The following is a 15,818-nucleotide window of genomic DNA, read 5'->3' on the forward strand; positions in this document are numbered from 1 at the left end:
TATTAGAGAATTGTGATAAACTATACAGTTTTGTACCTGTAATAAATCTTTTGTGTTGTACATTGTCAAGTCAATTCTGACTCATAGCAACCTTCTATCTATGTCAGAGTAGAAGTGCACTATATGACAACAACAACTCACTGCCATCAAGTGTATCCGACTCATAGCGACCCCTCCTTGGGTTTCCGAGGCAGTGTCTCTACAGAAGTAGATTGCCTAATCTTCCTTCTGAGGAGTGGCTGGTGGGTTTGAACCTCAGCCTTCTGATTAGCAGTCAAGTGCCTTAGGCACTATGCTACCAGAGCTCCCTCTGAGACCTCTAGTGACTGAGAAAGGAGCTCTGGTAGCATAGTGCCTAAGGCACTTGACTGCTGACCAGAAGGCTGGCAGTTCAAACTCACCAGCCACTCCTCGAAAGGAAGGTTGGGCAGTCTAATTCCAAGCAGGAGTTGCTATGAGTCGGGTCCAACTCGACGGCACATAACAACAACAGTGACTGAGAGGACATTGACATAGTTGACAGAAGATGTTTCTTGGAGAGCAGCTGGTTTGCAGAGAAGGAGATACTGAGTTTGGTTTTAGACATACTAAGTGGATGAATATGGACATAGTAAGCTTATTGGAACTGCAAGCCTAGAGCTTAGGAAGGCAGCTGGGGAGGGCTCTGGGTGTATTGTGAAGTGTGTGAGGCGAAAGACACAGAGCCCTAGTAGATGAGGGTCTAGTGCAAGAAATTAGGGTTATGGCAGAGGAGTAGCCTGGGTGACTGAAGGACTGGTGCTGCCCAGTGGTGAGCAGGGCAGGGGCTCAAGTAGAGTCCCTGAAGGCATGGTTTTGGGCATGGGATACTGTTCTCTGCCAGTTGTGGAGTGCTGTGCCACAAGCCTCATTCATGTTGATCAGAATCCCCTTGGAGATAACACATACACCTTCCCATACCTCATAGGTAAGTGTGTATGCATAGATGTGTTCATACATGTTTGCTTGTTTAGGCTGCAGTTGTCTCTTAAAGGAAGTACGATAAATGAATTGCATTGTTATCTATGAAGAAGGTAACTAGATAGCTAGGAAGCAGGGCTGACAGTGAGATTTTTCATTGCACAGATCTTTTCATTTATTTTTAAATATTGAACTTTATGATACTTGCTAAAAAAAAAAAAAAAAAGTTAACACAAAAAACCCAGGATAACACACTTTCAAACGTGTAAAATAATGAGTCAGTCCTCTGTGTACTGATAATGGAGTAATCTCTATTTAGTTATTAAATATAATAAAACAAGGGTCAGAATAGTGAATTTAGTAAGTTTCCATGTATTTAAAATTTGTGTGTGTGTGTGTTTTAGATAGATATAGATGGCAACATTTGCTTTCTTACACAAAGAATATTCTTAGAAGGAGATTCAAACTTGTCACAGAGTGGGATCCTGGAAGATGATGAACAGAGGGACTGCCCTTTTTACTGCTTGAAGGTCATAGCAGTGCATGCTCTTATTCTCAAAGTTAAGTGAATTTGTAGGGAAAATTATCTTAGTAAATGAGTTCATGCATGTACATAATAATATTTATTAATCATCTACTATGTGCCTGATACAAAGAACACAGCAGGGAACACAGCTGGCTGTGTCATAACCTTGTTCAAGTCTGACTCCAGATAAAAAGCACTTCACAGTCATCTATTCCCTGCCTTTCACTTCTTGATGAGAATTTCCTGACAGGGTTTGCAAGTATTTCCTCAAGTCCCAAAGGTTTTCATTAACCTCTGCCTATTCTGTCCAGGATACCTCCTTCAGCAGAAGATGCTGCGGGTCTGCAAATCACAGGGAAAGAGGATGTGGCCTCAGAAAGAGGTGCTAATTCTGAGACAAACTCAGAAAACCCCAAGCATGGTCAGTACTGTTATTTAAAAGATGATTACCTCAAAACCATTCATATTTTGAAAATTTTCAAATACAGACTTTGAAATGCACTTGCAGATGCATTTCAGAGAAGGTGGTAGAACTGATTTTACCCAACTGTTCCTGTTTGTGACAGTTCTGCTTCCAGTGTTTCATTTTGTACTTTTTTTACTTTTTGTTATTTGAGGTGTATCATGTATCCAGTAAAGTGCACAGATCTTAAGTGTAGACTTTTTTTTTTACTTATTTGCATGCCCATTAAGCACAACCAGCTAGAACTTTGAACATTAATAGAATCCCCAAAGTCATGGACCTTCCGTGTGTATATGCCTCCCTAATAATAACTATTCTGACTTCCAGCCACATTGGTTTTGCCTGATTGGAAACTAAATATACACTCTTCATTGAACATTAAAAACCAAAAAACCAAACGCATCGCCATCAAGTTGGTTCTGAGTCACAGTGACCATTTGTTCACTAAACATTATGTCTATGAAATTCATCTATGTTATTGCAAATAATGGTTGTTCTTTTTTAGTGCTGAGTTTTATTCTATAATATGAATATGGCCTAATTTATTTATCTGGTCCGTTGCTGATAAATGTTTGGATTGTTTTCAGTTTGGAGCTGTTTTCCTTAAAACTGTTATGAACACAAATGCAGTGCAAGATAAACTGGTATGTGGATCACTGACCATCTAAAAAGGCCAAGAAGATACATAATGTAAAGAAAATGTTAAAACTGGGAGAAAAAAAACCAGCTATGAACATCTTGTTCAAGTCTGTGAATGGAAGCTTACAGTGTTTTAGGTTGAAAGTTTAAATTGCGTTGTTTTAGAAAATGCTGTGTTCTGCATTGCTTGCATGTGCGTGATGGTTACTGTCCTAGAAGCCATCATTAGTGGGGTTCTGGCAGGTTAAGACAGACCCAAAGAAGCCTGGAGATTTGTAACCTGTGGACACTGATTGTAACATGTTTCCCTTTCAGAAGCATAACTTTACTTTCCTGATTGTGTTTAATATTTTTCAAAGTCTGTTTTCATTTTAAAACATTAGTTTTACTAAGTGATGTACATTTTCATTTTTTTCTGATTATTCTTTGCAACTGGATACTGGGTTACTATGAAATTTACTCTTATATGAGTAATTCCACAGCTAAAAGTTTGTATAAAGTATAAAAAAGTGTATGTATGTATGTTCTAGAGTTACATATAAATAATAATCAATAGAAAAACTTGACTTTGATTTTGTACAGAAGCTTTATCTGAAAACACTGGAGATGCTTCCATTAACAAAAATATACAACTGAATATGAAAAGGTATGTCCATCCGTTGTTTGAAGGTCATGTTTTCCTTAACTAGTGAATAAATATTGATGAATATATATGCCTTTTTTCTAGTTTCCACCCACAGATAAAATGGTTTCAAAAAGACGATGTGATCATCTTAAAGATAAAAATAAGGAACGTGAAAGATTGCAGATGTAAATATTTTAGAGATAGAGTCATTTTCAGGTAGGTTTATGTATATTTTATAAACTTAATTAGAAACATTTTCTCACATTTTGAAAGACTGACTACATTTCTTTCTATAAATCTAGTGCCTGGGTGGGAGACAAATTTTACTTGGCGGATATGGAGCTTCAGGGAAACATACTAAAAGACAACTGCAAGTGCATTATTAAAAACAGTGAGCCTGTAATCAATCTTGCCAAAGAGAGAAGGGAATTTTGGTGTAGTTTACTCAAACAGAAGGTGAGCTGAAATTAACTGTGGCTGATCTTAACACCCTTGGTGTGTTTTATTCTCTCACTTAATGTGAAATGTTATATTGAACAGAATCCAAATGTGGCTTTTGATTTTGATCACTGGGAAGAATGTGAAGAGGACTGCCACTTCTCCGAGGGTAAGAGGCTGCACACCCGCTCCCGGGGGGAATGGCAGGGACGGGGAGGCATATCACTCTGGTTTGAGTGGGCTTTACCCCTTGGTGACAAGTATACCTTCTTCTGTTAAAGTTTTGGGGGTTTTTTTAAGTGTATTATAACACAGATATTTTTTCTAGGAGGGTAATTCATTTATAAGCCAACAAATTTAACTGATCATTTGTCACCTAAAATAATGAAAATACAATATAAATAGATGGCACAGTAGATAGAACTGCAAGCACAGGGGCTTTCTCTGCATTGATCAAAATAATAGGGAAAATATTCGTCTATAGTTAATACATTTTTATATCTGACTTTTTTAGTCGTAAATTCTAAAGGCCTGCCCTGCAAAGTGGCAGAAGTAGCTGAAATCAGTGACAGCGCTTCAGAGGATGATGGAAATGAGAGTGAGTGAAATTGTGAACTGCATCCCAAAGAGTATGTTTCAACAAAGATGGACATTGCTGTGTGACTGAAAGTTAAGAAAGGAAACAGTTTTCTCCTGAAGGATAAGTTATTACTGTCATTTTGTGCCCCTGAGATAGGTCATGGTGAAAAATGCTGAGTTAATTTAGAACTGGGCTGATGATAAGAAGGCTGTCTGAGGAGCAAAGCCATCAATACATGCAAGCCCAGGTTATTAGTATGCTGTCTTCATTGCCTCTGACAGGAAGCTCATCCTGACACATTCAAGTTTGAGTGACAAAGAGTAAACTGTGACATTTGGATAATGAACTAGAATCAGTTCATTAGTTGGTTGTTTTTCATTTATATCTATATCTAGTACATTTCTGAAAACCTGGTCTTGCACATATAAATTGAGATTTCCATCCTATAGATTAATACTAAACTCTGCTGTTATGACCCCTTAACTATGAGTTACGTGGGATTAGACATGACTGCCTGCATGTATAACACTTTCAGTATTCTTAAAATATTGATAGCCACTATGTGTAAGTTTACTTCTGATGCAGAGATAGTCCACACATAAAAATGAGGCTGCTGCTGCAATACCAACAAAGCTCAGGACCTGCTGGACCTTCTGGACGTGAAGCTGTTGCTTCTACATTAACCCCTGGACCTGCAGAGTCCTGGGCAAACAGGACAAAGGTTTCTCTTCAGTGGAAACTTTAAAAGGACATGCAGAGTACCTGGAGGTAGCGTTCAGAACACTTGATGTGATATACCCTAAAAAACGTTCATGGCCCCATCCTAAGGAAAGGGTGTGGCCCACAAAGTTGTGAAATCAGTTGTGTGGTTGTTCCCATTTAAATATAAAAATGTCCAGGGGCTGACTTTCGTGTGTCTTTGTTAACTGAAAAGATGACCTATTGGGAAGTTTAAAACCCTATTTATAGAACACGTCTATTGAGTGACTGCCCCAAGATCTTTATTCTTGAAGTTTGTATCAGAAAGAACCGATGCCCAAGTTTGTGTATGTCCCAGATACATGCCACCATTTGAACTAGAGGTGACATCAAGCTGTTTTGTCAGAAGGCTTGGATCACCTCTGGGTCTCAGTTTCCTCATCTGTAAAATAAGACATTCAGCTCATTGCATGGCCTCACCTCACCACAGGGAGTGCCCACAGAGCATGCTGCCGGCCAGGTCATTTTTCCACAAAGTGGCCCGGTGATGGGTGATCAGAGCACTGCCCTCCAGTGGGAGGACTTGTGGCTAGCTGCCAGGAGCACATCCTTGCTGCTGCTGTAACTTTCAGAGGTTGCCTGGCAGGTATCAAATTGGCCCATAAAGTAAGCTGATGCTTTTGCTTTTTCTTGGCCAAATTAGACAGGTTCTTCAGGAAGCAGAAAGTTCTGCTGTCTTTGCTGATAGTTTATTACTCTGTGGAGCACTTCTAATGTCCTTATCAGATGTCAGTGTCTGTGGATGTAGTCTTTGTTCCTGAGGATGGAGACCTCTGGGCTGGTGACAGGCCCCAGTAGATGTGTTGGCTTTCCCCTGACTGTCTGTGGCCTGCCTCTGAGCATTAGCTACCTCCTGTTGATGCTCCATCCATTTGGTCTCTTTTGTAAAACAGGGCAAACAATAAGAGCCACACAAATATATGTACCCCGTGTACAAATGGCGAGTGGTCCTGCTGGCAATGAAGTAATGATAATTCTCTAAGGTAGTTAACAAACAGCTAAATGAAAATATTGGGGGAGGGCATTATGTTTAACTCTTTTGTTTTCAGACATTTTTGATTTACTGATATTTGAAGTTCTGATTAATATTTTATGGGACATAAGATGCCAGCTTGTGAAATGTAGCCAATTAGTAATTGGCTTTTTGTTCTGCCATTGTTATGTATTGATTTCATGTTTTGGGTAAATTTCTGAAATGCAAGATAAAAATTCTTTTGGCTGTACTCTAAAATTGCTTACATGCTTAGTCATTTGTAGTGTAAATGTCTTTTGGGTCATATCAGCAATAAAATTTCAGTGTTTTCACAGAAATATTTGCTTTGATATTTTTTAAACATTTTCACTGAGTACCAAATGCAAAGTAGAATTAAAATAGAACACACTTTCTGTCTTGGCCGAGATGCCAGTGAGGGTTGTTGGGAAGCCTGTGATGCAAACCACCAATCAGAGTAACCCTTGTGGACACACAGGCTCCATTGGTTCTGGATGTTAACTTTGCAGTAGAGTCCTCTGCATTGAGCCTGGGATAGACCTGCCATGTACATCACTATGCTAAGTACAGGGAGTGTGGTACTTTTTTGTTAGGCAAGGGGATTAAAAATCCCCAAACCTACTGCCATCAAGTCTATTCCAACTCATAGTGAACATTACAGGACAGAGCAGAACTGTCTCCATAGGGTTTCAAAGGCTGTAAATCTTTATACAAGCAGACTGCCTCATCTTTCTCCTGTGGTGTGGCTGGTGGGTTGGAACCACTGACCTTTTTTGGTTAGCAGCTAAAAGCTTTAACTACAGTGCCACCAGAGCTCCTGGTGGGTGGGTTGGGGTGGGGATGGGTAGCAAAATATTTCTGTTTTAACATTGCATTCAAAGCAAAAACATAAACAGTTTTTTATATATAAATATGCCATATTTGCCATTTATTTCAGGAATACCCTTTATTTAAGTAGGTGTGACCTTTGTTGATCCTTGTTAAATTGTTGCTACCATAATGGTGTAGTTGTTTCTTCAGCCCCTTCCTAGTCATCAGCATTCTAGTACGTTACATCTTCTTCTGCTGCAGTACATCTTCTACCTGTTATTTCTCCTACCTTGAACCCCCACTCAAAGAATTAAGGATATCTAAAAATAAGATAGCAAAAACATCTGGATAATTTTTTTTTTCCTTAAGAAAAACATCTGGAAGAATAACCACAAATATTGCTTACAAAAATAAATTAATCTGCAAGCGGCCATCTAGATACAACGATGAGTCTCTCATCTAGAGCAAAGAAGAACACAGAAAACGAAAGACACTTGGGAGCAGTTAGTCCAAGGGGACTGATAGACCATGTGATCCTCAGCCTATATGACCATGAGACCAGAAGAACTAGATGGTACCCAGCTACCACTGTCAGCCACTCGGAGGGGGATCAGTGCAGGCGATCTTGAAGAGAGTGGGAGAGTAATGTGGAACAAAACTCAAAAGCACATAAAGAGACCAGGTTTGCTGGTCTGATGGAGCCTGGTGAGGCCCCTGAGATGCTGACCCCTAGTCACCCTTCAGATCTGCAGTTGAACTCACTCCTGTGGCTTCCAGCCAAACAATAAACAGGTATATGGGGTGAACAATTACATCAAGTAGATACACTCCTTGGAGCGATCAATTATGGGCGAACAGAGGGCAGTGTTTGCTCAGGGAAACAGCTCAGGGTGGGAGTGGATGGGAGGGAAGGACACAAGGAAGAGGTAACTATGGGGAGGAAGTGGGAAGAGAGCTGTTACATTGTGAGGAATTGCAGTCAATGTCTTGAGACAAAATGTGTATGAACTACTGTATGGAAAATAAATTTGCGCTGTAAACTTGGACCCAAATTACAATAAAATTTTTTAAAAAAATAAATTAATCACAGTTTTGACTTGGCTATAAGAGATTGAACTTGTTACTTAGGCTCTTCCTCAGGTGGGACAACTTCCATTAGCATCTGAAGGTACATGGTAATCGGTTCTGAAATAAAAATAAGTGAATAAATACAGTTAGAAAAATGTGATTTAAAAATCTCCACCCTGGAACCACTGACACTATGGCCCCTAGCTTCCCTTCAGGTCTGGAATTGAACCCACCCCTGTGGTTTCCAGCCAAACAGTACAAGCATATGAGTTAAACATTTACCTCAAGTAGATACACTCCTTGGAGAGAACAATCATGGGAGAAAGAAGGGCTGCTTATGTACAGGGAGACAGCTCAGGGGACAGGAGTGTATGGGAGGATGGATACTGGGAAGAGGTAACTATGGGGAGGAAGTGAGAGGGGAGCTGTTGCATTGTGGTAAACTGTGGTCAATGACATGAGACAAAGTATATGTGAACTGCTGTATGGAAAGTGAATTTGCTCTGTAAATCTTCACCCAAATCACAAAAAAAAAAAAAAAAAAAAAAAAAAAAATGTCCACCTTAGTCATTGCTGCTGTCAGTGAATAGTAATATCTTGTTACATGTTCTGAGCTCGGGTGGCATAGTGCCTAAGTCATTTGACTGCTTGCCAGAAGGCTGATGGTTCAAACCCACCAACCACTGCTCAGAAGGAAGATTGAGCCATCTACTTCCATAGAAATACTGCCTTGGAAACCCAAGGAGGGGTCACTATGAGTTGAATTGACTTGACAGAAATGAGGTTTTGTTTTGTTTTGTTCTGTATAGATGCTATATTGGGGGTGGGTGGTGTGTCACTTCTGTTAGACCCTGCGCTCAGGTCATAGTGAGGCTTAGAGTTAAGACATCCTGGGAGCTGCATCAGTTCGGAGAGAAACTGACACTAAAGCATTCGGGGCCTGATATTTTATTGCCACCAAACAATTCACTCTTTCAGGAAAATATGAATGCCTCAACTATATGTTACTACCTTTGACCAAGATTCTGAAGTCACTAAGACGGCATTTTGGTTAAAATGCAGATTGTTCTTTTTTTTTTCCCCACCTCCTTAATCTCAACTTCTTACTGGTTCTTTTTAGAGAGGAGCTTGGCTCAATTTTCGACTCCAAAGACATTATTTTGTACCATTAGGTTTCAGGTCATTCTGGCTATGTTCTCTGTCAGTATAATAAATCCAAGTTCATTTTCAGAGGCATGGGAAGAATTAGTTTTTTTCTTGTACTAATATCTTTCATTTCTATAGGAGTGTGCCTGCAACTTCTCTCTCTCTCTCAGCTTACTGTTTAGGTCAAAGGGTGGGGAGGAAAGGAAAAGAATCGTTGGTGGAAATAATTCAGCTATATTTTGTTTTTATTTCACTTTGCTAATCAAAATGAAACAGATTATTTCTCTTGGTTATAACACCACTGCCAAGTAAATGTTGATATCTAATTTCACAGACAAGGAATCAGGCATTCTCAGTCCTACCTGACTCCATCTAAAGTCCTGGGTCAACTTCATTGTCTTCCAGTTGGGTTGAGTTTCATTCTTTCTTTGTAGTTCCAAGCTCACTGCCATTGAGTCATTTCTGACTCATACCAATCCCCATTGGGTTTCCAAGGCTGTTAATCTCTACGGAAGTAGATCGCACTATCTTCCTTCCATGGAGTGCCTGGTGGGTTTGAACCACTGACCTTCCAGTTGCCAGTCAATTGCCTTATCCACTACACCACCAGAGCTCTGATTCTTACTTTGTAAATTCTCCCTAAATTGTATGTATGTAAATGAAGACTGAACATGAGTCCCTGAACTCCCTTGTTCAGATGAAACTGAGCAAAGTCAAAACCCAACTGTTTCCCCCACCCTAGTTAAGACAGATGATTAGAACAGATAAGGATGCTGGTTGGAAATAAATAAGTAAACTCAATTACCCTCAACTATTTCCCCACCCTGGTTAAGATGAATAGGGCCGCGGTTGGAGATAGAGGAGTAAACACAATAAGCTCAATTCCTTATGAACTGAATGGAACAAAAACATTCTTTCTTGCTATTTCCTTAGAAACAAGTGATAAACACAATAATGTGTCTTAGAAAACAACTTGAAAATTAACTCCAGTCCACAGACGCGCAGTGAGACAAAGAAGAACAAAGTTGCTGGGAACTAACACTCTCCCCTCTGCCTAAGCCCTGATCAACTGATGACAGGAAGCCGGTGTGACTCATCCGGTATGCAAGTACACTGAATTAAAAGACTACTGTCCCTTTAAACTGAGGAGAAGGAAATTTCAGCCAATTGTCAACCCTCTCATGCCCAAATTCCTAAAATTTTTATGAATATTCATAGCCCTTTCTCCAGAAACCTACAGAAACTGTAATTCGATTGAGATTCAAGAAGTCAGATTTGGGTATGGACCCCTGTCTCCTTGCATTGCCGCTTTGCAATAAATAATTTTCTCTCCTCTTAATCACTCAGTGTGTAAACTGTTTTGGCCTGACTGCGCACTGAGCAGGAACCTTTCTTCACAGACAAGCTGAAGAAGAAAGGAAGAGGCAGGGTTTAATCAAATGTCAAAAAAAACCCTCACAGCCATTGTGTCAATTTCAACTCATAGTGACCCACATTGGGTTTCCAAGGCTATAAATCTTTACAGAAACAGACTGCCCCATCTTCCTTCCCTGGACAGGCTGGTGGTTCAACCTGGTAAGTAGTCAAATGCCTTAGGCACTGAGCTGCCAGAGAGCTTCTTTTAATCACATGTAGTCAATAAATACTAACTGGCTGTTGTATGCAGGATACTGTGCTTGATCCAGGATTAAAGCAGCCACAGCCCAGTTCCTGTCTTCAAGGAAATCACAGCATATGGAGAAGGAGGCTAGCAGATACATTGGACTGTGGTGTGGTGAGGGTGCTTGTGGGAAAGGAGCTTCAAATGCTTTTATAAATTGGGTTTTCTGCAATTGAACTTGCTGTACAAGATAAATCATTGTGAATATAATATAGACAATTGGTTGTAATTCAGAACCTCTTCTGATGTGTTGTTAGCATTGGAAGAAAGGCCTGGTGATCTTCCAGAAATCAGCCATTGAAAACCTTGTGGAGCATAATTCTACTCTGACACACATGGGGTCACCAAGAGTCATGATCAACTTGATGGCACCCAGTAGTGGTGGCGGCCCAGTGATTTCTTTCTAAAAATTAAAAGTGTCTGATGTAGTTAAATTTATAAGCAATTGTAATGTAGTTTAGGAGTTAAGATTGCTGAATAGAAGGCAAGACCTGTAGTCTTGGAACTGGAAGGCTCAGGCCCTTGTGCCAACTCTGTCTACTTCTTGGGTGTCTTTGGTATGCTGCTGAGCCTCTTAGATGATGTCTGTATGTCAAATGAAAATGGTGCTTCCCTGTCCTACTTCTTAGAGTGATTGATGGCCACAGGTGAACCCCAGAGATCACATACTGACATGTGGGTCATGAGTCTTCCTAAAGAGGAGCTGAAATGTGTGAGCCATATGAGAAATTCTATGATAGCGAAGTCTTCACTACAGTATCCTACTGTATGTGTCTGGGCTTCACTAAAGGCACAGTCATTCAGTTGCTACTCACTTGAGACTTTCTGAGCCCATCCAAACTTGTAATAGACAAAAAGGAAGTAAAATACAAGGCCACTTAGTATAAATATCACACAGTAGAGATATTCCCATGCAGGCTCACTGATGATAGGGGCCAACACCAAAAACACTGATATGAAAGTCACCAAGATGGGAATGACAATGGGCACCTGTAAGCAAAATAGAGAATCATAGTTTGAGTGCATTCATTTTCTTTTTGAAATTTTCCATAATAAAAAGGAAAAAAAAAAAATACAGCAATGAACTCCAGGTATCCCTCATGGAATCTTGGTAATTTTAAAATGATATTTTAGCACAATAAAAACATGTTAATATAGTATTTTAATAAAAGGAGCTCTGGTGGCATAGTGGTTAAGGCATTCGGCTGCTAACCAAAGGGTTGGCGGTTTGAACCCACCAGCCACTCTGCAGGAGAAAGATGAGGCAGTCTGCTTCCATAAAGATGTACAGCCTTGGAAACCCTATGGGGCAGTTCCACTCTGTTCTGTAAGGTTGCTGTGAGTCAGAATAGACTCAATGAGAACTGCAGAATAAAACTGCGTGCCACAGAGACTGCACACTTTATATTCCCACCAGCAATGTGAGGGTTCCAGTTTCTCTCCATCCTTGCCAACGTGTGTTGATTGCTGATCAGAGCCATCCTAGTGGGTGTGAAGTGGTATCTTACTGTGATGGCATTTCCTAATGACTAGTGACAGTTGAGCATCTTTCATGTGCTTATTGGCCATTTGTATATCATCTTTGGAGAAATGTCTATTCAGATCTTTGCCCCCTTTTTAATTGAGTCTTCTTTTTTTGTTCAGTTGTGTTGTTAGGTGCCAAAGAGTCGGATTTTGATTCATAGCAATGCCATGTGACAAACTAGGACTGCCCCATAGGGTTTTCTAGACTGGAATCTTTATTGGAGCAGGTTGCTCGGTCTTTCTCCCCTGGAGATGCTGGGTGGCTTCCAACTGCTGCCAAACGTTTACCCATTGTGTCATCAGGACTCCTCATTCAGTTGTAGCTGTTCTTTATATATTCTGAGTATTAAACCATCATGAGATTTATGTTCCCAAATATTTTCTCCCATTCTGTAGGTTGTCTCTTCACTCCCTTGATAAAATCTTTTGATGTAGTCACCACCACCACCACCATTTTAGTGAAGTCTAATTTATCTTTTTTTTTGTTGCTGGTACTTTTGGTGTCATGACTTAAGAATCATTGTCAAAAACAAGATCTTGAAGCTTTACCTCTGTTTCCTTCTAAGTTTCATGGTTTTCATTCTTACATGTAGGCAGTTTGAGTTAATTTTTATATTTGGTGTGAGATATTATCCAATCTCATTCTTTTGTATGTGGTGATCAAATTGTCCAGCACCATTTATTCTTTCCCCATCGAATGGACTTAGTGACCTTGTCAAAAATTAATTGGTGATAGATGTCTACATTTATTTCTGGGCTTTCAGTTCTATTCCATTGGTCTAGTCACCATGAGTCAGAATTGATTCAGTGGCAGCTGGTTTTTTGGTTTTTATACCAGTACCACACTATTTGGGTTACAGGAAAATACTATATTTTAATATCAGTTCTAGTAGTTATTTTCTCTGGGTGGTTATACCACCTATGTGTTAATAGAGTAAGGTTCACTTATTTCCAATGTTTAGGGATTAGTGTTAGGAATTTTTTCCTTTTTATATTTGTCTTTAATATTTTAATTTCTAACCCTCTACTTGATTTTGCTTTATTCTTACATTGTTTCTTTGTGAGAATACATACACACATATACATAAACTTACATACACATGTTCGTGTTCTACTACCTTTGTAAAAAGAAAATTATGCAAAAGACAGTTTTGTGCCTTGCTTTTTTCCTTTAATGTATTATAGAGATAATGCCATCATGATAAAAAAAAAAGTGAATACTTCTTTCTTTGCTGCTGCATACTACTCCACTTTGTGACTATATCATTTCTTCAGCGACTTGCTGTTAATTGCTGTCTGTGTGGCATTGAACCTTTGCTTGTGTATATTCGCTATTTTTGCCAGTTTCTCTTTGGGATAGATTACATCAAAAAGAGATGCCTGGGTGAAAGGGTGGGTGAATCTCTCCTTCCACAGAGGTTGGCTGTGTCCTTGGCATTCCACCAGCAGTCTGAAAGGGCTTTTTGCCTACAACCTCACCAACAGAATTTGTGGTCAGACTTTTGGATTTCTGCCATCAGACAAGTAAGAAATGGCACTCCGTAATTTGGAATGCATACTCTTATATAAGAGTGCAGTTGAGCTTGCTCTGTCCCCCCACCCACCCACGTTTAAGTAGCATTTGCAGTTTTTCTTTGAACCATCTTTTTACATCGTTTGTCTACTTTTTCTTTCAGGTGTTAGTATTTCCCATATAAATTTTAAAGATTCTTTATAAAGGACATTGTCTTTTCTTGTGCTATTACTTGAAATATATGTTTTTAGCTCTTTGTTTCCTCTTTATTTTCAGTGCATACATTTTCTATTTGTTTCTGTTTTTGTTTTGTTTTTACTTTTTCATTTCTGGATTTTAAGTCGTAGTTCAGAAAGTTTTCCTCATTCTTTGGTTACACAGAAATTATGTTTTCTCTGTGCATCAACACCACAGTATTTAAATGTTCAAACCTTTATGTTTTAAAAATAGGGAGCTCTGGTGGTGTAGTGCCTAAGACATTTGACTGCTAACCAGAAGGCTGATGGTTCAAACTCACCAGCCACTCCTCAGAAGGAAGGTTGGGGAAGGAAGGTTGGCCAATCTACTTCCATAGTGGTACTACCTCAGAAATGCAAGGAGGGGTCATGATGAGTCGGATCCAACTCGATGGCAAAACACAACAACAAAGTTTTAATATTGCTCCCCTTTTTTTCTAGTTTTTTTTTTCTTGTCCTTTTCTGTTCTTCCATATGACTTTATAATTAACTTGTCTAAGAAAAAAAAATAGTATTTTTATTGGGATTTGCATTCCATTTCTAAATTAACTTAAGGAACATTAGTATCTTTATGATACCAAGTTGTCTTGTCCAAGAATATGTGTGCATTTCCATTTGTTTAGTTCTTTCAGGAGTATTATATAGTTTTTGACTAGAGATTTGACCTCTTGTTTGTTTGTTCTAGGTATTTATTTTTATTATTTATTTATTTATTTAATTTTTTTTGCTTTTAGGTGTGAGGTCTTCCAGTATCTTTTAATTGGACAGCGTTTGTATAAAAAAAGGCTGTTTTGATGTATTAGTTTTATGTATTCTTATAGTTTTTCTTTTGCTTCTTTTGGATTTTCCAGCTATAAATTTACTTTATCTTTAAAAGGACAGTGTTAGGTCTTTTCTAATTCGTATGTTCCAAAGTGCTTTCTCTTGTTTAATTACTCTGCTAAACCCTAAGAAACCAAACTCACTGCCACTGAGTCGGATCTGGCTCATAATGACCTTTCCTTGGGTTTCCAAGGCAGTATCTCTACAGCAGTAGATTGCACAATCTTCCTTCTGAGAAGTGGCTGATGGGTTTGAACCACCAGCCTTCTGGTTAGCAGTCAAACACCTTAGGCACTATGGCGCCAGAGCTCCTGAATTACCCTGCTGATGTCTTTAAAATAATGTTACATGGTAATTCAAATAGAAAACATTCTTCTTCCTGATTTTAGCCAGAATATCTGTGTTATCAACTAAAATAACTTTTTGCCCAAGGGTATATGTGTGGCTCTACTCAAGCAGAAAAGAGGGGCATGGAGTGGCAAGGGAGATAGAGATATCATATTAGGAAGTAGCTATAAAATTGTGTTTGTACCAGAAATGTGTGTTGAATTTTATATGATGGCTTCTTGACATCTGTGAGCATGATCATAGGATTTTTCTCCTTACATGTTATACAGTGAATTTTATTAATGGATTTTCAAATCCTCAGCCAGCCTTTCATAGACTTGACTTAGTCATGATGCATTAACTTTATAATGTAATTGAATCCTGTTAAGTAATAATTTGTTTAATATTTTATATCAGTATTCATAAGTGAGATGGTTTGTAATTTGCCCTTTTTTGTGTGCTATCTTTGTAAGGTTGGTATTAATATTATATCCCATTAAAATATTTTGAAAATGAATAAACTGATAGCTAACCTTAAGAAAAAGAGAGAACATATCCAAAGTAAAAGGAGCTTACAAGACTGTAAACAGGAAACCAGAGACATCAATTGACAAGTGAGGACAACTACAAACAAAAAGAGGGAAAAGACTGTGTAGTCACAGAACTTCTAAATGGTGAGGAAGTTAAGAGAGTTGCAAGATAGGATGGACTGATGTAACTGGTTCTGTACCTCACACCACATACAGAAACAA

General features: G+C 38.9%; 2 protein-coding genes across 2 annotated transcripts in view; one reads left to right on the forward strand and one right to left on the reverse strand.

Moving 5' to 3' along the window:
* Positions 1-4,236, forward strand: part of TDRD12 (tudor domain containing 12) — a gene marked incomplete at its 5' end in the record, with an annotated part of 227,744 nt that extends 223,508 nt beyond the window's left edge. Inside the window, 6 exons of the mRNA XM_042782749.1 lie at positions 1,777-1,886; positions 3,150-3,213; positions 3,295-3,408; positions 3,495-3,648; positions 3,733-3,799; positions 4,145-4,236. Coding sequence (XP_042638683.1) covers positions 1,777-1,886; positions 3,150-3,213; positions 3,295-3,408; positions 3,495-3,648; positions 3,733-3,799; positions 4,145-4,236 — 601 coding nt within the window. The remainder of the gene's footprint in view (positions 1-1,776; positions 1,887-3,149; positions 3,214-3,294; positions 3,409-3,494; positions 3,649-3,732; positions 3,800-4,144) is intronic.
* Positions 4,237-7,890: 3,654 nt separating this feature from the next.
* Positions 7,891-15,818, reverse strand: part of SLC7A9 (solute carrier family 7 member 9) — a 50,610-nt gene continuing 42,682 nt past the window's right edge. The window contains exons 11-12 of the mRNA XM_007954338.2: positions 11,460-11,634; positions 7,891-7,955 (exon numbers count right to left, since the gene is read on the reverse strand). Of these exons, the coding sequence (XP_007952529.1) occupies positions 7,891-7,955; positions 11,460-11,634 (240 nt within the window). The remainder of the gene's footprint in view (positions 7,956-11,459; positions 11,635-15,818) is intronic.

This window comes from Orycteropus afer, unplaced genomic scaffold, assembly GCF_000298275.1.
Source record: "Orycteropus afer afer isolate SDZICR_OR568_19922 unplaced genomic scaffold, OryAfe1.0 scaffold00459, whole genome shotgun sequence".
Taxonomy (NCBI): Eukaryota; Metazoa; Chordata; class Mammalia; order Tubulidentata; family Orycteropodidae; genus Orycteropus; species Orycteropus afer.